The sequence below is a fragment of the Corvus kubaryi genome, unplaced genomic scaffold, assembly GCF_017639235.1.
Source record: "Corvus kubaryi isolate FWS band 111438036 unplaced genomic scaffold, C.kubaryi_AGA036_p1.0 133, whole genome shotgun sequence".
Classification (NCBI taxonomy): Eukaryota; Metazoa; Chordata; class Aves; order Passeriformes; family Corvidae; genus Corvus; species Corvus kubaryi.
In genome coordinates this window covers 38294304-38321155 of record NW_024580667.1, presented here as the reverse complement: position 1 = coordinate 38321155, position 26852 = coordinate 38294304, and the positions used below count along the sequence as shown (strand labels likewise).

General features: G+C 36.7%; 1 protein-coding gene across 10 annotated transcripts in view; it reads left to right on the top strand.

The window, feature by feature from the left end:
* GPC5 (glypican 5) overlaps positions 1–26852 on the top strand; it is a 617251-nt gene that overhangs the window by 114499 nt on the left and 475900 nt on the right. For 8 of the 10 annotated variants that reach the window (XR_006018585.1, XM_042043876.1, XM_042043866.1 and 5 more), the window contains 3 exons: positions 3211–3344; positions 4530–4637; positions 7421–7546. Coding sequence is in view for 9 of the 10 variants with exons in the window: in XM_042043876.1 (XP_041899810.1) it covers positions 3211–3344; positions 4530–4637; positions 7421–7546 (368 nt within the window). In the remaining variant the exon portion in view is untranslated. The remainder of the gene's footprint in view (positions 1–3210; positions 3345–4529; positions 4638–7420; positions 7547–26852) is intronic. The other 2 variants (XM_042043896.1, XM_042043887.1) reach the window with 1 other exon arrangement.

Below are 26852 nucleotides of genomic sequence, written 5' to 3'. Positions count from 1 at the left end.
TTTACATGTGCACAAGTTTACTGAAGAAACCAGGTGATAAGACTCTGCTAGTGAGGGAGGCAAAAGTAAATTTGCCATGCATATAAAGTTAATGGTTTAAACATGGCATAAAAGTGACAGTACTGAAGAGTTAAAAAACCCCAGGCTGGGTTCAGCCAGGTGAGCAAGAAGAACCAACACCACACAAAGCCAGGGGTCCCAGAGATTTAAATATCACAGATATAAGAAAGGTAACAGAGATGCTGACATCGTTGTAAATGCTGAAGTAGCTCATCCTTCAGAAACTATGTCTGAATAAGTAAGTGACTGCTAAGGAGCTAATCTTGTGCTGCTTCTCTCATTAACAGAACTGAGTTCTCAGCAGTATGATTACTGTCATGCATATCTTTGTGAGAATGGCAGAGGTGTATGTGGTGCTGTGCAAATGCTTTTTATTAGAATTTTCATAATTTTCCAACCCTGGGGAAAAAATAAGTTCTTAAAAAGACATTTCGGATAATTAACTAGCATTTAATGTTATTTTTATATATAACGTTTACCCAAGATTAATTTTTAAGAAAGATTTTGTATTTGAAACTAAGGTTTGCATTTACATGTATCAGTGAATGCAAATTTCCTAGTATTGCAAATGTATTTCTTGAGACATTGACTCAAAGAGAACAACCAGAGAAAGGCTGTTAGACAGTATTTTGAAACAACTGTTTATGTACAGCACATATAAAATAAGTATCATCCATATTCCAAGGCACTATGACTGTAAAAATTATTGATTTTCTTTTTTTGTTAAGTTTAGTCAGAGCAAAATATAATGAGACTTTACTCTAAATTCAAGAAATACTGAAATCTTGTTTTCCTAGTGAATTTGAATGTATATAGTGGGGTTTTTTTAGTTTACTGTAGGTGGAGCCAATTTATTTATTTTGGTCTTTCTTTTTTTTCCTTGACCTGAAGGACTGGTACTCATCTGCTCAGGGGCTGCAGTAGCCAGCAAGTCATCTCCACCCTGTTTCTCCTCTCCCCACAGGCTCCCACCCTGCAGTCAGGCTCTGAGAGTGCCTGGACAGCAAAGGTGCCTTGTTCAGATATGCCAGGCACCTGAGACCTGCAACAACCTACACACCTGACCCATGCCTGTCATGAGATGGAGCCTCCTTCCCAAACATCTGGATCTCACTCTCACTCTCACTCTCTGTTAAACCCTATTTTTTTATTCTTGGTAAGACAAAGAGTAGTTCAAGAGTGTATGGCAAGCTGGAACTGAGGCAACTCAAATCAATCAATTGCTTTGTCATAAAAGCTGATCATAAGCATAATGCTCCCTGTGTTACATCAGTAAGCATAGAAGAATGTGATCAAATGAAAACATTTTGTGTCTGTGGTATATCTCCATTATAGAGATATATGGCACAGTGTGGCTGATGGGATAAGCTGCTGCAGAGGCTGCCACTGAAGGAGCAAACTCACATAAGGATGCATGAAGCATAGAAAAAGTGTAGAGACTTATGAGAGGAAAAATGGGGAGTCCAGTTAAGCTGGTGGAATATGCTTTAATGTGTTCTGAAGAAGATGTAAGGGGGGAAATAGTGTGAGGGATGTTTGAAACTGAATTTAAGGACAAGAAGGAATGTAGTAAGATGCTGTCCAAAGAGACACTGCCTCTAAGAATAAACGGTGAAATGAATGCTTTGAGTGATGTTGAAAGTGTGATCCCTTAAAGGACATTAGTCATATGTCCAGAGATAATTGTTTTGCAGGTAAATTCATGCATGTCATTTGAAGGGAGTTTAAACTATTTAACTTGGCTGCCTGAGTTGTGACATGTGAACCACAGCCTAAAAGGACTTCTCACTTTTAACTTTACCCTCAATTTCAAATCATAAGGTGAACATTAATTCTTGTGTAGTAATAATGCTTTCTTCTTTTCACTGGCCTAAGCAAGTGCATTCATTGAATCTCATTATCACCAGTTGCAACATGCATGGCAACAAACTCATCAAAGTTAGATGTGTTTATTCTGTTTTGAATTTTAAATGTATTTCTTACCTAGCTCTAGCAGTTCTTAGTTGGAAAGATGGTCCCTAAGACTTGCACTACTCTCTTTAATGCATGATGATAGCTTGAAAATGAAATTTATTTGCTTTCTCTGTTCTTACATGTGGGAATATAAAATGCAATAGGAAACAATAATCCCTGTTGTATAGCATCCACGTTCCTTCCTTCACATGGTAGCATTTTGAGTATGTTTCTGCTTCAAAGTTGGATGCCTGTCTTAGAGGCTGCATTGATCTCTTCTCTCCTTTTTTCTCTGTAAAAGTTCACTACCTTTTGACTACCAAGTTTTCATAAATCACAGTATTAGTTTTTTCACCAGTGCTAGCTTACACAAATGCATGCTGTTCAGTCTGCTTAGTATATCTTGTCTATTGTGATTACAAGCATAACTATCTCTTATTTAATAAATATATATATAACCCTAATTATTTTTATTTAATGACTAGGAAGAGCAATGAGCTATGAATGTGAATTGATGTCCTCTGTCATACAAATCACTCAGTATCACATTTTACAAAGAAGAAAATGAGAGCTCATGTGAATTTTTATCTATTGACATCAGAAAGCTGGACGTAAAATTATTTGGTATTTTCAACATCTGTGTTCCAATATCATTAAACTTACATCTTGGGTCATTACCTTAACATCTTGCAATGTTGTAATGCAAGTTTCCACTATGCTAACTGTTCACTATATGCTTTGTGTCACTGGGCTGAACATGCCATATAACATCAACCCTGAAAGAAAGCACAAAGTTCAATGCATATTAAAAATGTGATTGGGATATATTACAGATAAAATGAAAACATGCTGCTGTTCACCACACATCATATTCTCTGAGGTTATTGATATTGTCTGCATAATAATATGCTTCCCTTATGGGAAAAAAAAAGCCACAATCAATAAAATACATGGTGACTTTCTTATACACTTGGTATCCTTTAGAAAGGAATGCTTTTATTATTATTTTTCCTGACTAATTATGTGTTTGCTGCATTCATTATGGATACAATGTTACAAAGTATGATAATTAAATATGCTTTTCTTAGCTTAGTCTTTCTTTCTCATTAAAATGTATTGAAACTGAATTGAGAGATACATAAGAATTGTTGCTTACATGTGTTCTTTCCTTCTTCTTGTGGCTTTTTTTCCTTTTAGGTGCATAAAATGTGTGGTCCTCCTGTAAGGAAGCCTAAAGAGTTTCCAGGTTGCTCCTTTGATCAGAACAAAGATAATCAAGTATTGAAGATGTTCTCCAGAGACAGTGAAGAAACACTCACCAACAGAAGAAAGTAAGACATTAGTTTTACAGCCAGAAAGAAAGAATAAAGTAAGCGATTAATTTTACAACAGAGTAGATTATGCTCAATGCAATGGCATATATTACTAGAGAATAAAGTCTCCAAAGAATGAAACATTTTAGCAACACAGTTACATTTTGGAAAGGGTAACTTCATTACTAGTTTTTGTTTTCAGAAGTAATGGACACATGACCAGAGTCGTTTGGTGTGGTTAAAGTATTTATGAGAGTGCGTAACATTGATAGAAGGTGAGTGTTAGCCCTGTGTGTAATTCTTAAAATTACATTTGACTTTACATATCAGCAGGCATTATTAAATCTGACAAAAAGTATCTGTAGCTTTTTACAGAAAATTATTTGTACAAGCTGATAAGACAGAAAAAAAAAAGAATTACTTTTCTTACATACCTTTCTACTGTAAAAAAGGAGACAACTAAGTGTTTGGGACTAAATCTTGAAAGCCTTGTTCAAGCAAGACCTGCTGATTATTTTTTTTTTTTTTGGCTTTTTTGCTGGTATATAGCGAACTGAAGTGACTGCAGAGGCTTGGAGATTTCATTTAAACCTGGTTCAGCACTGCAGTATGAACTTTGTGTAACTATATGAGTTAGGTGTTTGAGCTGTCATTACGGTCTGTGGAAAGGAGACCTCATTTTAGTTGTCCACACATCTACAAACATCCAGTGCCACTTAAGGATATCATGGGATATCCCAGCTGATCTTCTCCTGCCAAGAAGGATGCTGGTGTCCCATAAGTTGTATCATAAAGTTCAAGCCTGACAGAGTTCAAGAAGTGTTTGGACAATACTCTCAGGCACATGGTGAGACTCTTGAGGATGGTCCTGTGCAGGGCTAAGAGATGGACTCGATCCTTGTGAATCCCTTCCAAATCAGCAGATTCTGTGATTCTGTGATGGCTTCCAGCTTTCTGCAGGTACCTTAGGTAGCTGAAGGAATCTCAAAGGCCAATCTATATTTAGACAAGTTAATCAGGTCTTCAATGACCGTTAGTAGTAATAGCACTGCAAGGCATTAGGAGTGTTGCAGTTAAGACTAAAATCTTCATTATGCAAATAAAGTACAAAGTTAAAATCAGAAATTTCATTTCTGTAATAGTATTTGCTAAAATACAGAGAAGTTTTCTTTGTCCTCTTCCTCCTCTCATTTCACTTTGTAGTGCACAAGGAAACAGAAGTGAGAGAATTGCAGGGAATAACTGCTCACTCCTGATGTCTGGAGAAGAAAAAATGTCTCTGAGCTTCAAAGGCAGACCATTCTTCTCAGTGTAAGGACCTTCAGTTACTAAACAGTGGAGAAAAAAACACAATCAGAACTACAAATACGGGTTTTTCAAAACACTGTGGGAACAGAAAGATATGCAAACCAGAAGTTTGCTTTAGGCAGCACAGAAGTTTTTCAGGGAATACCCATTACATGGCAGCATGTTTCTCAGTTACATGTAGCTAAGCAAGTTCTTGATGTTTTCTGATTGCTAACACTCTGCAAACACAATACCATATTCTAAAAATCTCACTTAAATCAGGACTGTTCCGTGTTTCAAAGCACAGAACACTGGATTGACTTCAGGGAGATTGCCTCAGAGACCTTAGGGGGCATGAGTGGCAGTGGGCAACACAAAGCAACACTGTTTTCCCTTCCCTTCCCTCTCACCTGCCTGAGATTCTAGAGACACTTCATGGCATGCAAACTCCGCACCAAAAAGGGGAAGGGAAAGAAAGTTTGAGATCCACTGATGCAGATTTCAGTTTAACAACTTCTTAGTTTATATCATCTGTAGTTGCTACCTCCTGGATCACCTCCTTCCTTATTAGTCACAGTCACTTTACATTTCACTTTATATTGCCATAGCAACTGTAAGAACCTCACATGCAAGTGTGACTTCAGCAAGTGCTTGCAGCCTGCTTTTAAGGAAGTGCTCTTCTCTAACTCCACCTTATTTACCTCCTGTGGTACTTCTGTTTTCCAAATGCATGTCCAGATGAAAGTTTACATTTTAAAGTACATGTTGGGCTGCCACTATCTGAACTTTTCCTGAATTATTTTTACCGTTGGACCTAAGCTGATACTTTCTGGTACTATGTGGTACAAGAAGAAAATGAAATTTCTCTGCTCTTTTGATGCCAAAAAATTGTTAGATGAATTTTAAAAAATCTAAGCAGACCCTTCCATAGCAACATAGAAAGTATATAATGCTTTTTTCTCCAGAACTTCAGACAGCTTCTAGTACAGAGAATGAAATTGTAAAAAAACAGGAACAAAAAAAAAGAACATTTCTCAATAAACAGATAAAAAGTATCTTCAGCTTCCACTGACTGTAATTGTGCATTTGTGCTCAGCTGCCTATCGTTACATGCTATCTGGTCTAGAGAAAGATCATGTGAAAGTTGACATTCATACCATCTGCCCTTCTAACTACTTTGGTCAGACATCAACAGGGGCTGAAATCAGTTATTACTTCTCTATTAAATTTAGCTTTGTCTCAGGATGTGTTTACTAATAAACTGAATGGCCTTTCTGTTAGAATGCAGTTTGTGACAGGATAATATGACAGGTATATTTATTTTTTTTTATTTATTCTTCAGAAGAAATTCCAACGTTCGCTTTGAGAGGACTCTCTAAACACTACTTTTCATCCAAAATGTAAACACAGAGCACAGACAAAATCAAAATTAATCCCACTCAATGGGATTTGGAGGGAAATTGCAAACCCACTGTGCACACTGGATTCAATTTGGATGTGGAGAAATGAAAGATAATGGCTATTCATGGCTAGGAGAGTGTGGATGAATCATGTTTAAAACCTAATGCACATAGGCAATTATATGATGCGTGGTCAAAATTGACCCTACATGAGATTTTTCAGAACAGCAGTTTCAGAATTAGTAGGGCACTCACATCACCTTTAATAGACATAGTAAATCAAAACCACTGTGGTTTGTGTAAAAGATTAGCCCTATTACATGAAAGAGCATATGACTTTTTAAATGATGGACTGTATTTACTCACTGATGTTTTACCTGTTTTAATTTGAAGTAAACTATACTTAACACTTAGTTCCTTATAGAATTTTAGGCCTGTGGTGACTAAATATAGGGAAATATATATTATTTCTGGCATTTTTTCACAACTCCAGACATTATACAAGAAGTTAACATAAAGTGAAGCTTGCTGGGTTACAGAGCAATGAGTACAGCATTTGGTGGTGCTTTTCTGTGTGCCTGCAGGTCATAGATAACTCAGGAATGTGTCATGTTCCATTCCAGAATGAATAAGTATTTTCATTTTTCACAGTAGGAAGGGGTCTTCCAGGAAGAGATTTTCAATACATAAACAAACAATTTATATTAAATATCACAATTTTGTTGAGAACATACCAACTAAAAAGTAATTAATTTGTTTTGAATTAAGTACAAAACCTTATCATTACCTCTGGGCATCTTGAAAATTATTTAAAATAACAATTCATAATTTATAACCTGCCAGCACAGCACATGGTAGAACTGATATAATATTTCAGACAGTTATTTAATCTTTACTAAATATTTAATATCTACATCTTCAAGCCATTTTACCTAAATCTTGCATTGCTGCATAACTTTAACCAATATTTTTTGTAGTGTTTGTAAAGATATGTAAGGGACTTCTTGTTAGCACTTTCGAAAAACAAGAGACTTATTCATGTGCACCTTGTTTTTAATTTGCTGTGCTTTTTTTTGGAGCATTTTTCGTTTATTTGTCCAACTGTAGCATTGCAAACTGTATCACTACTATGCAAAAAAATTTCAGGTTGAAGGAAAATAGTTCCTATTCCAGAGCATAGGTAAAATAGGGCTTTTTTTAATTTAATGGGAGTATCAACTCTGTAAACAAAGAAGTGTATCTAAAAGAATCAAACTCACCTATTGACAAATCGATTTAAAATATCACTGGAACCAGTGGAGAGTAATGGAATGAACACATTCCTTATCTTGTAGAAATCCACAGCAGCAAGACGGCTCAATGTTGCCGGTTGACACTGACAGCTCTTTCTCGTGTTCCTGTGTGCAGGGAATTTATCAGCCACCTCCGGCTCTACAGAGCCTTCTACGGTGGCCTGGCGGATCAGCTGTGCGGGAATGAGTTGGCAGCTGCCGATGGACTCCCATGCTGGAACGGAGAAGATGTCGTAAGAAGGTACCTTTCTGACTCACTTTGGTCCTCTTTCTTTCGTCAGTCGTTCTGATGAAACAGTCAGCTTCTGTTCGAGTTGGGTATGGTGTTTCCCTGTGTCTGTGTCAAGATTGGTTTGAAAAATAAATAAGCATGGGTTCCCTTCTCTCAGGCTTTACCTGTACACAGTAAATAAAATCTCCCTGCATCTCTGTTTAGGAAAAACAAAAGAATTCTAGTGTTCTTCAGACATTTTTCCTTCGAATTTACGGCACCTAAACATACACTGGAAAAGAGGCTGGACTGACAGTTACAAAATACAGTTGGATAAAAAGGATATGGATTTTTGTTTGAACTTCATCTTTATAAAATGCTCCTTTCAATGCAGCATGTGGTAACAGACTCCAGCTTAAAACCTTCTCTGGCTGTGAAGTATGAAGTAATCTCTTAATATATATAGTTTCCCGTGAGAGAACTAAAAGTTAGGCATGAAGATAAAACATTTCAAAAGGGAAACATGTATTTTTTTATATATGCAGCAGCTTGGGAGACATCATTCAGCAGCAATGGCAAAGAAGAGATAATAAACAACTGCAGTCCTAGATGTGTGTCTCTGGAATCAATATATTACACAGCTTATAAAACACTAGCATTTTTGGATGGCAGAAAGATTTTCAGAGAGCTGATCACTATGTTTTTGCTTTATTGCTTTGGTCACCAAAACAAGTATTTTTCTGAGCAGGAAATCCTTTACTTCCTGATGACAGAGACCAAAATATTGAAAAGTTCATTGCAATTATTTGTAATAAAAATCATGATGTTAATGTGGTGTGTATTTGTAGGTAGTATCAAAGGTCATATCAAAGAGGGCTGTGAGTTAATGAAGTGGGAGATAGCTGGTACCAAGTAAAGGCAGCAGTGGACAATATGCACCTTAGGTATCTCTAAAAAGTTGGGTAGGAGCTGTCATTTATTGATTGATACCTAAGGAAAGTTAATGGACATCTTTTTAGCAAACAGCTACAGGCCCACTTTTCTTTATCTTCTTGGGCAGTCCTGTGCTTTGGCAGCCCCAAAGTCCAGTGAGTGGTTGACTCCCTTGTCTCACTGGCAACCTTTGTCCAGAGATTTCAACAATCTTCTGAAGATGCCATGTTCCTTCTTTAGGTGGCTGTATTTGAGATTTAATCTCAACTGCACGTCCTTGCTTTTGTTTTTCTGCCCATCCCCTGGTTGATTTAAAGTGTTCCTACCAAGTGTTTCAGTAACAATATAAAGTGAGGGTCTTGTAATTACAGATTTCCTAAGAACAAGGTTCTTCTACCATTACTTTTGGCTGCTTATATACTTACTATTCATATATTATGTATTTTCAAACCTATATTATTATATTGTATGGTACTATTATATTGTCTCCATTATTACATTATATGGTTATACTTTTGTTTTGTTTATACTGTTATACTGTACTGTTTGATTTTGATTGATTAGATCCTAGAGCCCTGTTAGAGAAATGAAACATTCTCCACATTCTCTAAATTCATGGTGTTTTTTAAAAGTAATTTAATATATATGCTAATATATATATATAGGCTATATATATGCTAATACATATGCACTTTTATATATATCTATGTGCATATATATATACACACAATATATTTATTATTGGATCCACCCAAAGATATAATGGGTGACAAAAGCACTGTATCTTAGAAGTAAGGAATACCACTTTGGTATTAGTTTAACTTAAAAATTTCCTTAACTAAAATATTTTGTCTTTGTATCTATATTAGTGTATATATATTTGTATTTTTGGTCAGTAAATGTGAGTGTCAGCTTCCTGAAAGAGCTGAGATGTAGAGAATAGAAGTACAGACCGATGATTAAAACAAGAAGAGCAGGATACTCTGAATTGCTCTAGATTATCAACTGGAGCTGAGACCTGCAGATTTGTTCCTACACCTCAAGACCTCTGATTGTACACTAAATACATTGTGGTACATTATCTCCTGTTTCAGTATCTTTATGAAGGCACTCAGATCTGTCCTCTTCCATCCTTTCATTTTGCCTTCTTGTTTAGTCAAAATGCCCTTCATTCAATTTTGTTTGTTTATGTTTGTTTGCTTGTTACTGAAGGGGGAAATCTTTCCTGCAGTTTGACTGAGATAGGGGTTTTTTACTATTAGTATTATTATTACAGAAGTGATGATCTAGGGAGAAGTGTCTATTATCTGCTTTCATAATGGCTAGGATGCATAGCAAGCATTTGAAATATATTCTGCTTAAACATTAGCAAGAGTTTTCTAGTGACAAGGGTAAAAATAAGTAGTTCTGTTGTCCAGTGTCTGCATGAAGAAGGATTTTTAAGAATAGGCAAGGCAAGGCACTGAGAAATGATGCAGCAGAAGCTGATTTTTCTTAGAGATATGGAGATAAATTGGATAGCTCCTTAAAATCTCCCTAAGCCCTATGATTCTGAATCTAGGATTATCTAAATCCTGTGTTGCTCAACTTCTCTTGCCATGATCCCAGGATACTGTGACATTTTAGAGGCCATAGTGACCTGAGCAGGCATCATCGCTTTTCTCTCTAAATATTGAAGAACTGTACACTTACTCACTTTACTTTTTTTGTTCTCCCCTCATCCTGCCTTCCCACTAGTATAATAGTAAATAACGATATTGATGAACTCATTAGTGCATCTCACCAGTGTTTCTGGCACTGATGGGGAAAAGTTTGTATTGGTCAAATTAGTTAAAGACAAATAGATTGTATCCGTTCTGAGATTCTTCATTCTTTCCATCTGTTTCTGCCTTCTGTTTCAAAACCATGTGCCATAACTGCTGGAAGTTTGGGCTTGACATGAGAAAACAATATAATGAACTATGTATTTCTGGTGTATCAGGACCTGAAGAGATTTCTTGGACTGCTTGCTGTATCTGTGTTTCAAGCTGCAAGTAGCAAAAAGCCCTGGAGACAAAAGACAGATTAATGGAAAAAAAAAATCTTTGCAGTTCTTCATTTTCCTCTTTGTGCATCTTTCTAAAGGAAGCAATTCAAGGGTTTTAACAGCTATCACACTGTATATCAGTTAAATCTTATAACCTTTTCCTTCTCTAATACTATCCAAGAGATTATCAAGCCTGGATGGGAAAAGGTCAGAAAATGAAAAAGGGTATTATTGAAATGAAAGCTTATTTAGCAGTTTACATTTCATATGCTTCAGCTGTTCCATTTTTGGTTTAAGCTTTAGGTTTTTTTTCAAATCACAATACCATGGAAATATGGCCCTTGATTCTGCAATTCTAGAAATTGTTCTGGATCTAGCATTTCACAGAGTCCAGGCTCATGCTTTCATCAAAACCTCAGACCAGAATTCCCACACTCCTGTATTCATGCCTGAAAAGATCAGTAGTGGCCAGGACTTGTGGGAGCAAGACCGCTCTCTTGAGGTCTATGTCACTGCAGCATGGGGGGCAAGACATCTCAGAGGAGTCTTCAGCCCTTCCACTGTCTTACCCAATTGTGTGACTGCAGTGGACTAGCATGAAATTGAAATTCAAAGTTCAGCTTCAAAGGCATGGCTGAGTGTCATGATGAAATACCTGGAATTTAGTGTTACAGGATTCATTAGATTCAATGGAAAAAGAGGTATTGAAATTAATAAGTTATTCACTATCAAAGCATATGAATTTGGAATTTCAGTGGCATCTTAGCATTAAAGCTAAAATAATGGGAGCTGTGCAAATAGACTGAGATTGTTCCACTTCACAAACATAAAGAGGTTTAACTGAGATTTATACAGCTTTGGTGATCCAGAGAGCCTGGCTAGAATGTGAAGAGAGATAAATTAAAAATACACAGAGGAGAGCATAATATGTACTGTACATCTTGAGACCAGTGATTTAACTGAAATAAAAATAGATGTGAGTGAAAAATATAGTAAAATTATGTGTGTTGAAGGATTCACGACTAATGGAGATTATTAAAAAGAGCTAATCAAGTTTTGAAGGAAGAGTTTCATATAAAACGCATATCTGAAGTATCCAAATTAAGAGAAATTAAACAGCATGATTGATTTTAATTGCTGAGCAAATTGTTACAAAGTGATTATAATAAGCATCTCTAATCAAATATAAACGCTTAGCTGTAGCACAGCTCTTAGGCTGGGAAAATATTCTCTTTAGATTCTTAAATATTCTGAAACGAGTACAATCCTGATGCTGTTCTTATCCAACAAAGGAATAGAAATGGTGATATAGGGGAGATTAATAAATTGATTCTAATTTCCTTCTGTTTGAACTAATCATCACTTTTTAAAATAAGGAAGAATGTAAACTGTTGTCAAAGGCACCACTTGACACCTATGCAGAGGATTTGTCTGAGTAACTTAAAGTGTAGGAACAGCCCATTATGGCTCTTACTGCTTAGCCTAATAGGCTGCTGCCAACAAGGGCCAGCGACAGATCATAGAGAAAATGCAACTGTAAGCTTGTACTTCCTCAAAATATGCAAATTTGCAAATGCCTGACCCGGAACTGTGAGCATTCAATCTTCCCATGAACTCAAAAGTCTTCTCACCAGTAGCTTTCCACAGCAAGAGAACCAGAAGTTTTCAAATACCAAAGCAGAGTCAGTTTAAGAGGGGCTTATGATACATATTTCTGTGTCAACACAGAAAAGACATGAAATGGCATACGTTCCCTTCATTTATAATAACTGTGGGGTTTATTCCCTATTTCGCCATGAGTTATAACGATAAAAGTCATTCCTGCTTTAATATTGTTAATATCTGTCCTCAGTATATGCTTAGATAAATCTCATGAGGCTTCAGGATGGAATGGATTTAATTACATAAAATCAGCAAAATATGTATTGCATTTGATAACCTCAAAATAAATGTTCTACTTTTCCTTTTGTTTGTCTGAGCAAATATATCATTTTCTGTAGTGTTTGCCCTAGAATCATTGAACTTGTTTGTCATGCACAGCAGAAGTTCTAACACTGGGTGAATTAATTTCTATTCGGTCGGTAATAATTTACAAATTGTATTGACTTTTAAAATTAAAAACATGATTAGCACCATGTTGAATAAATTGTAGCATTTATAAAGTCACGGGAGACTGTTCAAAGGTAGGCACGAGAAGGAACAGTAACAAAGGATATTCCAAGTTTGAATTATTGCATCATCATACCTTCATTGTGGAAGGTTTTGGTCTTTCATATCATAAAGTGTGGTAAAGTAGTCCTGAATTCACTTGGAAAACCTTTAAGAGTCATAGATCACTAATATTAAATTGTGATGCCTATTTTTCTATGACTGTGTAAAATGAAAGAATGAAGGCAATAAAAATAAAAATCTATTGTCTCCTTTTTTGTAAGGGTTAATATTAAAACCAAGGAAAACTCATGCAGAAGACTTTGATGCATAATTCAAAAATAAACCTTGCATAGAATAATTAACTATGAATCATAGTAGATGATACTAAACAGAAAGTTTGGGCCCCATTCAAGTTCTTTTAAAAGAAATATGGTCTTAGTGATTTCAACTTAGATATAGAGGTTCTCTTTCAAATAATAAGTTTAGTGGTATTTTACAATGAGACTTCTTTCACACACTGATACTCTGAAACATTTTATATTTCTAAACTCAAGTTATTTATCACCTCTAGCCATGGAAATTTGGTGCAGCAGCTCTCAATGAATTATTTAAACAATATTTTGGGTTATGAAATATTGTCTATGAGGTCTTCTTTCACTGTAATGCCCATAGCAGTTTTCTATAAACTCTGCAACTTTACCAGTCCAGAGAGGAAATTTCAGTGTAATGATGTTCAGCACTGCATCATTTACAGATGTTCCTTTCAACCTTTGTATTATTATGTAACATCTGCTGAAGGCTTTTCTCTTGACAGCTATAGGTCAGATTTTCATTGAGCATCCTGCACTGGCTGTGAAAGTATGCTATTGAAACTTAGATTGTGCTGAGGGCTTTGCTTTTTTCATTTTTACAGATGACGTAGATACTCAAGCAGGGTGACTTTAAAGATCTGGAAATTGGTTGTGAGTCTTATGTGAAAACCACTAATTTTTCCTATGAGTATAATTGTGAAAGTTTGCAGAAAGTTTATATAAGAAAAATTTGCTTTATGTAGTCCTATTTTGATTAATATTCTATAGAGTTTTATGTGTACAGATTGATTTTGTTACTGTCATTTATATAATACAGATGATAAAAAATTGGTATTCATACAGTTTTATCAATGCATTCAAAAAATGAGTTTGTTCATTATTTTTTCTAGAAACAAACATTATTCTTTCCAGTTTTACCAAATTTTTCTTGCTGCTTTTATAGTCAAAAGAATCATTAGATCCTCTGTAATGAAGTAAAACTAATCTGCCATTCACGACTGTGAGTCTACGAGCATAACGTATCGTTATGTCCTTCTTAATAAAAGTTACAGTCTCTTATCTTCTTTAGCAGCTCAGCTTCTACTTGTATTCCTTTAGAACTGGACGATTGGAAGCATAAATTGGTTTATATTCATTAAAATTACTATTTTGTTCTGTTTCTGTTGTAACACTGCATTTTTAAGGTCAAAGATTTTAGCACTAGTCCACATGTGGGCTCTCAGGAAAATTAAGCTGCATTAATGAAGACCGTGAATTTAGAAATCAGTGATGTTAGCTCATTTTTTTTTTCTTAGTTCCTTAAATAACCCAAACTGAAGATACTTTAATTCAGAAAGAATTTTAATTTTTAAAGTGTAGTATCCCACACAGAAATTTAATGAGGCAACCCAATTAATGCCTACTGCTATGAGTACTTCTGTGACAACTCTTTCTGAAAAAAGACTGAAACAAAACGCAGTGAAAAGGACATAGGTGCACACATGTATGCCATGCTGCATTAGTGTGAATAGTCATATCCAAATCTGAAAGGTTTCCATGTTCAGGTAGCACCTAAGATATCAGAAGTTACTATGAAGAACAGATCAAAGCAGCTGAACTAAATTGTTAGATTCATGCAACAGAAGACTGTGCGGATTCTTCCCAAAAACATGCTTTATACCTGTGAGACAGAAACGAAATAAGAAGCATGAAACCTAGTCCAATCTCACAGTTAGTTGTTTTTCTTTCAGAATAAACAAGACCCCTCTGCTACCAGCAAGACCTTCCTTCAAACTGTTAGGAATCTTTATGCATATTTGAGAAAATCCCTTGGATGGCGGGGTTGCACTCTAGTGTTCTGCTGTGTAATATGATGAAGCTTCTCCTCTTAAGGAGTTTGTGTCATGTTAAACACATTTATGTCTTATGTTAATAAGAGCTGTGTTGAAACTTGTGTTATTCTTCATCATATCTACTCCAGGTATTTGTGTGAAGAAATGCATGTCTGAATGGGACTCTTGGCCTCTTTTTCAGTGAAGAGTTAAATGGACCCTTGTAGGATGCAATTAGTTTAGTCTTCCAATTAGTTGGATAGAACTTCCTAGGACTTTTTTCTCCCCCTTGTCTGTAAAGGGCATCAGTCTGAAAGTACTGGTAGAATTTACATTATCAAAGTTTAAAACATCTAGTAACTCAAGCTCATACAAAGTGTCTATGCTGAGACAAAAAACTAAAATAAATCTAAAGACTAAATATTACAGCTGGTAGACTGATCCAGAATAGCTATGCTTTGAGTGTTTTGAGATATTTCACTTGAAAACTAGGTATCCATGTTGATCCATATACTGCAAGTAATACCATAAAACACTGTTGATCTATTTTTACTAATACTGATCTTCTGGTCAAAGTGATGTATTAAGCTCACTGAGCTAATCTGTATAAAATAATCATGCAAGACACAGCATCAGTTTAATTCTTTCTCAGTACCTTAGGTCAAGGGTGGAACATGTTCTTGAATAAGGCACAAAACCTTGTGTTTCGCATAGTTTCTCAAAGTTTCAGTTTAAATGTTAGATAAAGTTGGAAACAGATCTGGAGAGAATTAGTGTTCATGGAAAGAAGATTGACTTTTCCTTTAATTTTCCCTCCATTTCCTTAGCCTGTTTTCACTGTAGGTGGTGTTATGGTATCTAGAACTCCAGGTTTTAAGTCTCCAGTCGTAGAATCACAGAATGGGCCAGATTGGATGGGACCACAGGGGTACATCTGGTCCAACCTCCCTGCTCAAGCAGGGTCATCCCAGAGCACATCTCACAAGATTGCATCCAGAAAGTTCTTGAAAATTTCCAGTGAGGGAGACTCCACAACCTCTCTGGGTGAGGTTCAGTTCTTATAAACAATTACTATAAACTGTTATTAACAGTTCTTACAACAGTTCTAAGAAAGTGCTATAAAAACTGGTATGTTCGTGTCCTTTTTGCAAATCTGTCAATGACAGTATATGAGATATGCTTATGTTCCTGTATAAAATAGGTTCCCAGCAATCCTTTTTTTAATATGTCTCACTTTCATACCCTGGTGTCTTTAAAACATCTGAATCGCACATTAGTACTACAGTTACAGATGAAGTAACAAGCCTATCCTATATTACATCTACCAAAAATGCATTTTTTCATTGTTTAAGTAACTATTTCTGGAATCTACAAAGACAGCATGGCAGACAGGTAATATTATTAAGTGCAAACATCAAAGCAACTTGCCCTATTCTACTTAAGGAAGAAAAGTATATTAACAGTGCCTCCTGAAATCCTTGTACAGAAGATGTTTAAAATAAATAAGAAATAATTAACAAATCCTACCAATGTTTTTGATATAAGGATGTTTCATTTTCCATTGAAAAGTATTAAACATGGTCAGTTAACACACTGCGATTCTGAGTGGGGGAAGAGCAGCACTGCATGGTGCAGGGGTGCTAGACAGCAGCTAACAGAGAGAGGTGGCATAAACCATTACAGGGGGTTTTGAACAAGAATGTCTAGAAAAATCATTACTGGCCCTGTACAACATGTATTTCTAACACAGGAAATATTTTACTATGATCAAACCCAACAAAAGCTCATTCTGGAAGACTGCCCTTCAGCCTTTTGACAGCACAGACTGTATTCACAGAGATTCACCGTAATCATTTAATTTCAAATAAATATTTTAATATAGAGAGAATTAGTTTTTCAAACGAGAATTTTTTACCAGTCACTTCAAGAGCTCTGCTCTTCACTTCAGGGCTCTGCTCCCTCTCTGTAATTTTAATTGCTTAGTAAAGGAATATATTTGCAGTGAAAAAGAGTTGAATCAAACAGCCAGAAGTTGTTTATTTGCTTTGACACCTGTGAAGAATTTAAAGTGAAAATTAATTTAGCTCATGTTTCAGTCAATATAGTTAATTCTTTCAAATTCATATGTTGACAATGCCATATTTGAGTGTACAACTTTATTTTTTAGGGTGAGATTCAACTGACGTCTATAGCTATGCAAACATAGGCATCTAATTTGGACTTGAGTCTGTGCAGTCAATGGAGAGAGACACATCTACTTAGTGCTAGTGGACCACTGTAATCACTTGTAAGTGTGCAGCACAGAGTGGTTGCTAGCTTAGATCATCTGAATCTTGTCCTCAAGAGGATGTAAGTCTGATGGTAAAGCATTTTTTCACCCTAAGGGAACATTGTCATGGTTTAACCCCAGCCAGCAGCAGAATTCCTTGCAGCCACTTGCTCATTTCCCCTGATGCCTTGAAGTGGCTACCTGAAAACAGAGACTAGACAAGATTAAGAGAATAAAGCAGGTATTTATTTGAAGGGCCTTCAAAGGTACACCTTGGGAGTCAAAAGCCTCCAAGGGGCTCCACCCAAGATGGACGCTGGGTCACGGGTTTTTCACACTTTTATAAGTTTGGTCCATTTGCATATCAGGGTTAATTCTCCAATTACAATTTCAGGTAATTAAGTAATTACCCCAAGTTCCCCCCCTCCTCCCCCTTTCCAGAGACTTTAGTTTACACATTTTGGGGCCTGGGACAACAAGGTGTCCTTGAGTTCAGGCCCAGAGAGGGTTTGTTAAGAGAAAGAGAGGACAGTAGCTAACAGGCTATATGAAGTTTCAGAGTTACATACTAAGCAGCACAGGATCTGAAAAATATAGAAGTTAAAACCTAAGGCATCACCCCAACAGCAGGATTGGGGAGGGAATCAGAAGAGTGAAAGCTAGAAAACTTGGGGGTTAAGACAGTTTAGTAGAGAAAGAAAATGCCGTGCACAAGCAAAGCAAAACAAGGTATTACTTCACTGCTCCCCACGGGCAGGCAGGTGTTCAGCCATCTCCAGGAGAGCGCAGCCCCATCACATCTAACAGTGACTTGGGATGACAGAATTTCATCACTCCAAACACTCCCCTTCCTCCTTCTTCCCCCACACTCTATACACTGAGCATGAGGCCCTGTGGTCTGGAATATCCCTTTGGTCAGTTTGGGTCCCCTGTCCTGGCTGTGTCTCCGCCCAACTTCCCCAGCTTCCTTGCTATCATGGCAGTACAAAAAGCAGAAAAGGTGGTGTCTCTGTGCAAGCCCTGCTCAGCAATAACAAACATCTCTATATTATCAATCCTGTGTTCAGCACAAATCCAAAACACAACCTCACGCCAGCCACATGAAGAAAATTAGCTGTACCCCTGTTAAAATCACCAGAAACGCAGAGAGACAATTCAGAGCATGTTTCATGGCTACCAGAAGGAAAGTACAGAAATGGGTCACTTCTGCCCTGTGCCTCAGGGAGCTGTTGTTACAAGTGCACCACTGTGTACCACCCTTAGATGTTAAAAAGATCAGAAGGTAAAAAAACCCCAAGTTTTCTGGACTCCAGCTAAAGCTCATTGATTTGCTGTTCCCTGCTTCGTGTCAGAGTCCTCTAGGCTCTGAATTCCTCTGTAGAGAGAGCCTGTGTGGCAGATGCTTCAACAGTGCCATTGGAGCAGTTCACAGTGGTAGATGCAGCACACACGATGAGTCAAGCAGATGCTCGCGACAAGAAAAACTCTGGTCTCAGCTGTGTACACAAATTGTACTGGAATACCTGAAGAGAAGCCATATGTAAAAAGATCCTAAAGTTGTTGTTCAGATGAGCACTTTTCTCTAATAATTGCATCAATCCCCAAAAGGTTTAAACTATTTGGGATTTACACTGCCCATTTTTCCATAAATATTAAATAGACCTTGAATAAAATAGATTATCATTTCATAGAAAGAGAACAAAATCTTTTTCTAGGTACAGAACAACTCATGTCCTAGAAAAACATCTCCTGATAAATAGGGAGTGTGTTTAAGTTAATTTTTCTCATATGTATGTGTGTTTGAAATAATTCTGAGCTTATGCACTTAACTTGTGTGGATGTGAGAGTAATGTTCCATCACCTTCACCTGTCTGTTGGAAATTAAGAGATACAGATATATACTGTACTCATGTAATAGGAAATTTTGTCAGAGAAAAATACATTCTGTATTTTAAGGAAATCAGAGACATAGTCGTTGTGGGACTTTTTAGTCCTTTTTAACCTTGTGTCTTACATTTTCTTGCTATAAGTTCAAATTACTTTAAAAATCATTCATTATAAAAAAATTGCAGAACTTTAGCCATGATGTGTGTGAAAAACCACTTATGAGAAGTCAGCATTAGTTTCCAGCACATCTAATGGTAACTAGTTTACATTTCATGACACTTACGATGAAAAAGAAAAAAATTGGATATGGGGGGGGGGCTGTATTAATACTTGTTGAACTGCACCAAGTCTGATTAGCCCATAATCAATCACCTGTGTTCAAAGCTGCCTTTTTGTTTTTTTTTTTTTTTAAACACACGTTCACAGCATTGCAAAGTGAAACAGCAACAGGAGCAAAATCCCTTGTTTTGGTGATCCTGTGGAGAGAGCTGTTCTTGCTGTTATTGTATCCTACGTTGCCACCCAGTGGAGAAGACTGTAACTTCTCCTGGTCACAATCCTGAAAATGAGAAGCCTTATCACAGAATCATAGATTGTCCTGAGTTGGAAGGGACCCACAAGGATCATCGAGTCCAACTCCTGCCCCTGTGCAGGACACCCCCAGAATCACACCATGTGCCTGAGAGTGTTCAAACACTTCTTGACCTCTGTCAGGCTGGTGCTGTGACCACTTCTTACCCCCTGGACAGCAGCCCTTTATTCTTCAAGCAAATACTTGGGGGTGGTCTTTCTGGGGAAACATTGACTGCTTTTGTTGTTTTCAGTTGCTCTGGTGTTTGCCCCTTTTCTGTACATATTTGCTGAGCTTGGCCGGTGTGCTAATGCCATATAACATGGAACAACAATGCAGTTCCATTTACATTAATGTAAAAACTGATCAACATGGCAATGGGTCAGAGCTGTGATTTGCAACAGTGCCTTGTATTTTAGGAAAAAAATTACAGTATTTTCGACTTCTTTCATTTTGCCATGTGCTGTTAAAATCTCTTCTAACACAAGCATCTTTTGGCCTTAGCTGTGTTTAAACAAGCAGCTCACTACTTTGAGGAAAGAAAAACAAACCACCTAAACAGCAAACCTGTTTTCCACTTCATATTACTGAATTTTCTGACTCATTCTGTACTTATTTCAGCTAAGTGTTTGCAATTGCTGTACAAAGCTAATATAGGCAAGGGTTGGCAGCCACTGGTATTTGAGTAGTGAATCATGAGGAAATACTCTGAGTGTTTAACAAAAGGAGGACAAAAGAGACGGTTGAATTAGAGTACAGAAAAAAAAGGAAGGGTGCTGATGACTCTGAGGAAGAGAGGTATGGATGGAAGACAGTGACCAGTAGCTTCCATATCAGAAGCAATCCCTGAATAGCCATCACTTTGCCCTGGTCCACAACCCCAACAGCATCCAAAGGAGACCAAACTCAAATAGAGAAAGATATCTGGTAAATCCTTTTTCTTTGGAAGTCTGTAGTAGGCCATTGCTGCAACAAAGGTCAAGTTACCGAGCAAACAATTTCAAAGAGTTCTTCCTTTCTTTAGAAAGATTAAAACCAACAGAAACTCAACGTCTTCGAATTGTCCCTCACATTTTCAGCTGAAAAGGAGCCTCCTTATCTAGCCTATTGCTGTCTATCTCAATTTTTCAATTTCTTCCCCCGAAGACTTTATCAGGAGAGGGAAGGAGAGGAGGGCAGGGCTGATTCTGCCCTCAAATGCTCATGGAGGGTGTTTAAACTTTTGTGAGGGATTCTGCTTCTTTAAAGCCCCCTCAACATTAGCATTCTCCTTTTATCAGTCTTTTACTGATCAAACCAAGTTGTAGCAGATAAGGCAGAAACTTGGGAGGATGTAAAACCTATGTCTCTGTATCTTCGTCATTGTTTGCAGTGTGAATAAAGAAAACCAAAAAACATGCTATTATGTATCATTTTCAGAATAAAAATGTGCATGAACTGCTACAGTTCAGTAGTCCAGTGGGAAAAAGACAGGTATATTTTTTCCTCTTTGTGTGTAGAACTTTTGTTGTTAGTCAGGGCTCAGAAACACAGAAGAGCCTGCATTAGGAAGGGACCTCTGGAATTATTGGTACAAACTTCAGTAACAAGTCAAGGCCATAAATTGGGATATTCAGGACAATGTCAAGCTGAGTAGCATTTTCAATGGCAGATATTTCACTAATTTTTATACCACCCTATTCCAATGTTCAGCTGTTCAGGTGCTTTTTCTTTTCATACATCTAGACAGCATTTTCCATGAGTAACTTTTACATGTTACCTCTTGTTCTGTCACTGTGCATCCTTGTGAAAACATTATACACTCCTTCTCTGTACCTATAATTTAGGTATTTTTATAAAGTGTGTGGGGAGATCCCCCCTTAGCCTGGTCTTTCCCAGGCTGAATAAATACAATTCATTCATCTTCTCTTTATATATCAAGTTCTCCAGCTCCCTTAACATCTTGGTGGCATCTTAATGGATTCACTTTTCTTTTCAGGCCCATAAAGGCCCATATGTTGCTGTGACATTTGCAATAATGGTTTTGGTTTGTGTTACATTCTTTTTTTTTCCTTCAATGCTCTGTCTTCAGTGTAATTGGGGGAAGGTAACAACCGCGTACTCTGAAATCCACTGCTCACCCTTAACATGACCTCTGACACACTTTGGACATAGATCTAAGTATTTCTCTAAGATCAGTCATTTTATTATTCTATTTTATATAATTTCCAGAACTAGTTACATAATTATTCAGCCTTCAGACTCTTTTTATTCTTATATATTCCTTAAGATTGCAATACCGCATAAGGTTGTGAGATTTGGGCTTAATTTTTTTGTTTTGCTTTTCTCCTATGTTCCTATAATCAAAGCTGTGTAAATTGTGGCCAGATATTATTAATGTTTGATATACAGATGTATATACCAAATGATTGATAGAGAAATTAAACAGTCAACAGCTAAGATTTAGGAGAGTTCTCAGAGGAGAAAAAATTTCCCACTAATTTTAAATCCTGAGTATATGCAGAAACTGGAGAGGGATTCATTCCTCCTAAATTATGGACTTGTTACTCTCTTTCTACTTGAAGAAGCAGATACAGATGCATCTACAGTTGCATTTTAATTTGGATCAGCAGTATGCTTTTGACATAAATCTCTCAGTCATTTCCAGTTACTTCAGTTCATGTTGTAGAACAGTCTTGGGCCAAATAAACAGGATTCCTTTTAGATGAAACTAAACAGTAAGCTGTGCCTGAAGATCACATCTAACACACCCTGACTACTAATGGACATTCAGTTTCTTGGGATTAAAATAGGTCTAATCAAGTATTCTCTTCCCTACAGATATCTGTAGTCTAGATATTGGACCCTAAGCATCGAGAAAAAAAAAGTCTTTAAATTTGTGGTTATATAATTTAGCTACTTGCTAATATTGGATGCAACTTGGCTTGTTATGGCTCACCACAGGGAGCTGTGCATGTGTGTGGGAGGAAGAGAGACTAGTAGGAAAACCAGTGTACAAAACCTGGCAAACAGGCACATGAGGTGAATTGTGTGGATTTCATTAAAAAAAATGAGGGTCAATGTGTGATATATTTGTATTCAGCCTATATTGCCTGTTCATTATTCTAAGACTCATTTTAATGGATTATATAACAATTAACATTCTTTTGTTTAAAAGAACCTTGTTGATACTTGTATTCAGAAGGGAATTGTTAAATTATGTGCTTGATATAAAGGCTTGTGATTGTTTGAAATAATCATGTTTATGGCAACACAAACCTCTAATGAGGCATGATGAACTGGGACATCTACTTCAATGGAGGAAAATAAAGTGAAACACTTTTCCTCCAAACAGAGTACATGCTCTGTTGTTTCAGTGGGACAATCATCACGTACAAAGCAGTGTATTGGGATGTTTGTGAGCCCTAATTGCCCTGTCAGTTACAATTAGAGGTGTTAATGTAACTGTGAAATGCTACAAATTACTTGTGGCTTTTGCTCCTTATGCATTCTCAGCCTGTCTTGCCCAGAAGGATGTCAGAATGACTGAGATCTCTTGCTGAGCCTGTTATTAAGGTTTGCTTGTTCTGCTCCCTGGGTACAGTTACTCAGTGTGGATTCAGTATTACGGGTGTAAAGATGCCTGCAGCAGAATGGATCCTTTAAACATAAAGGGAAAAATGTTCATGTATTAGGCATTTCTTCTGAAATAGCTGGAGCTATAACAGCATTTTTTATTGCTATACTGGTTCAAAAATTACAGTTTTTAACTGAAGTTGTTATTGGTATGAAATAATATAATTTTCAGAATCTTACCGCTGCTTACTGATTTATAAGGTTTCAACATTATGTTTTTATTATACTTAAGGAGCAGATGTATTTCAAAATCCTGCTAGTGTGCTTGTCTAGGACAAAGGGATATCTCAGCAGGATGACACAGAAATTTTTGACTCTTGGAGGAAACATGAACTTGAAAGGGGAGATCTGAGGTCAGTGTATTTGCCAGTCCTCTCATTTCACTAAGCAGTATCAAAAGGTTATCTGGTCCAATGCTAATAAGTAAACCAAAGGGGACAAATCAAATGAACACTGTGCTACTGTACTCTGTGATAGACAGAGAAAATGAAGAAATGTAGGATTCACAGAAGGGTGGCCAAATGCTCTTTGTAGGTTGGATTTTATTTTCTTCCACTACTGAAAACTACCAAGTGCAGTCATTCAGTGAACTAATAGACTTACTTCATCTTGTTTTGAAACAGCTGCTTTGCATTTCTGCAGTCTTAGAGATTGCATTGTTTTTTGAAAGGGCAAATGTCTCTGACAGTGGATTAAACTCCCTAGTGCTTACTTCAGGGCTGGAAAAAAACCTCACAGTGCAAGATGGTTTTATCCTATTGCCTGAAGTCTTGGAACACTGAATAAATTGTACACAGTCAGGGACACTTCAGTTTCATCACCAAGTGATGGATGGCTAGGTAAAGTGGCAGATATGTTCAGTTTTGGAAGTATGTATACTGCTTCGTGAAGGAATTTAAAATATCAGTCATCATTATTGTTTGTTTCTTTGGATTAAAAACTGATTACTGAAGCCCATTATTTATAAGGTAACATTTTAAATGGAATTAATCCAGATGAAATAGTTTGTCGTTAATATTTTTTTTCTTTTACCTGTGCAGTACAAATATCCTGGTAAAATAAATGTAAATTTTAAAGACTGTAAAGTCTGCCTATGCTTATAAGGGGAGACGTCAGCATTTGAAAATATTTTGAAAATAGGAGAAAAGTCTTTAAAGTCTTTATTAGTCTTCAAAGACATGAATGATTTTCAAAAGGGCTTTTTTAATTTTCTTGGAAATTTTGAAATTTTTAGGGCAAACATGTTTTGTATGTTAGGGAAGTTTTTATCTTACACCATTTTTCTCAGCAAAACAAATGAGCAATTGGCTAAAATTATGTAATGGTTAAAAATCGTAAATACGTAGTTGTTTACAACAATTGTTTAAACCATGAGAAGTAATGATAAAATTGGCAGTACTAAGACTTTGTTTTTTGCATATTGACAGATACAGATTCTTGTAGAGATGTAATGACCCTGACTATGTACCTATATTTGTGTGTGTACTGACACATGTGAGATAGGAAAAAAGACAATTCTGTAAACTGAAAACATTAATGTGTTCTCCAAGCAGACTAAAAAGATTGTATCACTAGTATGTGACATTATATGTAAATGAAATCTAACTTGATACTCACCAACAACAATTTAATTAGATGGATGTCAATCCCATATGTGTGCATGTGTGTCAATTTAGCATAGTATTAAAGACCAAGTAGCAAATTTGTCAGACCTACAACATGTAATAATTAAAATTGCCTAATATTGTAACTTTTTATATCGTAATAGCTTGATTTTCAGTACTTCCTAACTGTAGAAAGTGTTTTGAGGGCTGGATGGCAACACTAACACTAACACCACAAATATAGACTATGAAATATTTTTCTTGCTGAAGGGAAATGTTTCTCAAATTAGAATCTCTGCACGCCTGGCCTATGGGAGAAAAAGAAAGCTGATCCTTTTTCTTTTTAAAATATCTTGGGGATGAAGCTTTCATGTTTGCTACTTTACATTTCTAGTCTGGTCAGAGAAATGGATTTAGAGACTAAAAAAATACATTTTAATGCTGCCCCAACATGGTGGATTATATGCTTCAGTTCCTGGTCTGCAAACACTGGGAATAATGGAGCATGGTTTTAACCTGGGCTTGGTAGGCATCTGACTTTGGGCTTTTTGATAGGCTAATCTCCTAAACAGCAGCCAGAGCTGGACAGACTCTGCACGAAGGCGATTGGGAAGCCCTGAGTTAAGCTTCTTCTCTAAGCAGCTCTTTTGGAGAAGCAGCCACCATTCTCCCATGATAACGTAGGAAGCCTTGCCCAAATCCCTCCGATTCATCTTTCTTGCAGGCTGCCTTTCCCTTGACTTTATCATCTGCTTAACTCAGACAAGAAAAAGGCATTTTGGAAGGTAAATGCAGTCAGGGAATTGTTGCTGAAATCAAAGGAACTACTTATGTGTGTAACCACACACAAAAAAGTACTTGCAAAGCTGGGGTGCTAGATAATGAAGTTTTTGAGGAATATGCCCTCTGTTTGGCAGAGTTATTTGTTAAATAAATAGTAACCAGACAGCACTACTTTGGCAACCAATAACTGTAGTATTTCTTTTCGTGTTTGTGTTTAGATAAAAATGTATTTATGCTGAAGCTGTTGCAAAGGCTGACTGAGACTTTAAAAGTGGCATAGTCACTCAGATATTTCACATGTGCTTTTCACCAAGGGATGACAAGTTTTATTTTTGTGTAAAGGGTCTTATGATAAACAGAAAGAGCTATGCTGCTGTGTTTCACAGATATGGCTGATTATTAAAAGAATTTTCATCTGTATTTTCACATCAACCTGCAGAAGCATAAAGACATTAGTTCTTTTTATTTAACACTACTTGTTCAGATACTGGACAGTTACACTTGACCCATTTCTGATCTCTAGAGAAGAAGGTGATTAACTGCAGTTTTTGCTCCCCTTCGTGATTGTAGGTGTCTAGAAATAAGCTATAAAAAGGGCTATTCAGGGGAAAGAAAGAAGGTCAGGCACTCAATCAGGCTGTAAGAACTGGGATTACTGTCAAAATGGAAAATCTTTTCAATAAGATAATAATTTTTTCTGTAATAGTTTTTCCTATTATGAATATAAAATTAGCATAGGTTTTGTACCAGGTTTTTTTTTCTCATTTAAATCTGTAATTCAACTATTAACCTGCTGACAGAAAGAGCAGGTTAAGCTGTGGAAGACCAATGGCATCCTGAAATAGAATGGAAGATGTAGCATTGGTGATTTCTGGGTTTTGGGTATTTGTGTAGGATCCCTAATGGCTCATGGAATGGAGAATAACACTAAATTTTTTAAATTATATTAGCATAGCGTGGAAGATACCTAAAAAAAAAAAAGAAATTTAATGGGGATAACTGCAATGAGCAGCAGGTAGACAGAAATAAATGTCGTGTGCTTACTGGGTGAACTGATTAGGTAACAGCTCTCCAAGGAAAGGTGAAGAAGCTGTGCTGTATCACAGTCAGAATGTATTCCAAGAGAGATGTGCTGTTGGGAAAGAGGCAAGCATGTATCACAGGATACCAAACAGTTGTGTATTTTCAACTCTATCAGCACAAAGAAAGGGTCAGCCAGAATAGCATGGGTAAGGAGGGCATGGAAAGAGCAAGTTCCAGGGCATGGAAAAAGCAAGTTCCAGCTGAGAGCTGTTTGACAAAGTGTTTGTGCAGCAGTGTTGGGCTGTGGCTCACTCACAGAGTTTGGGGTCTGTTTAGTTGCTAGTTCTTTTGT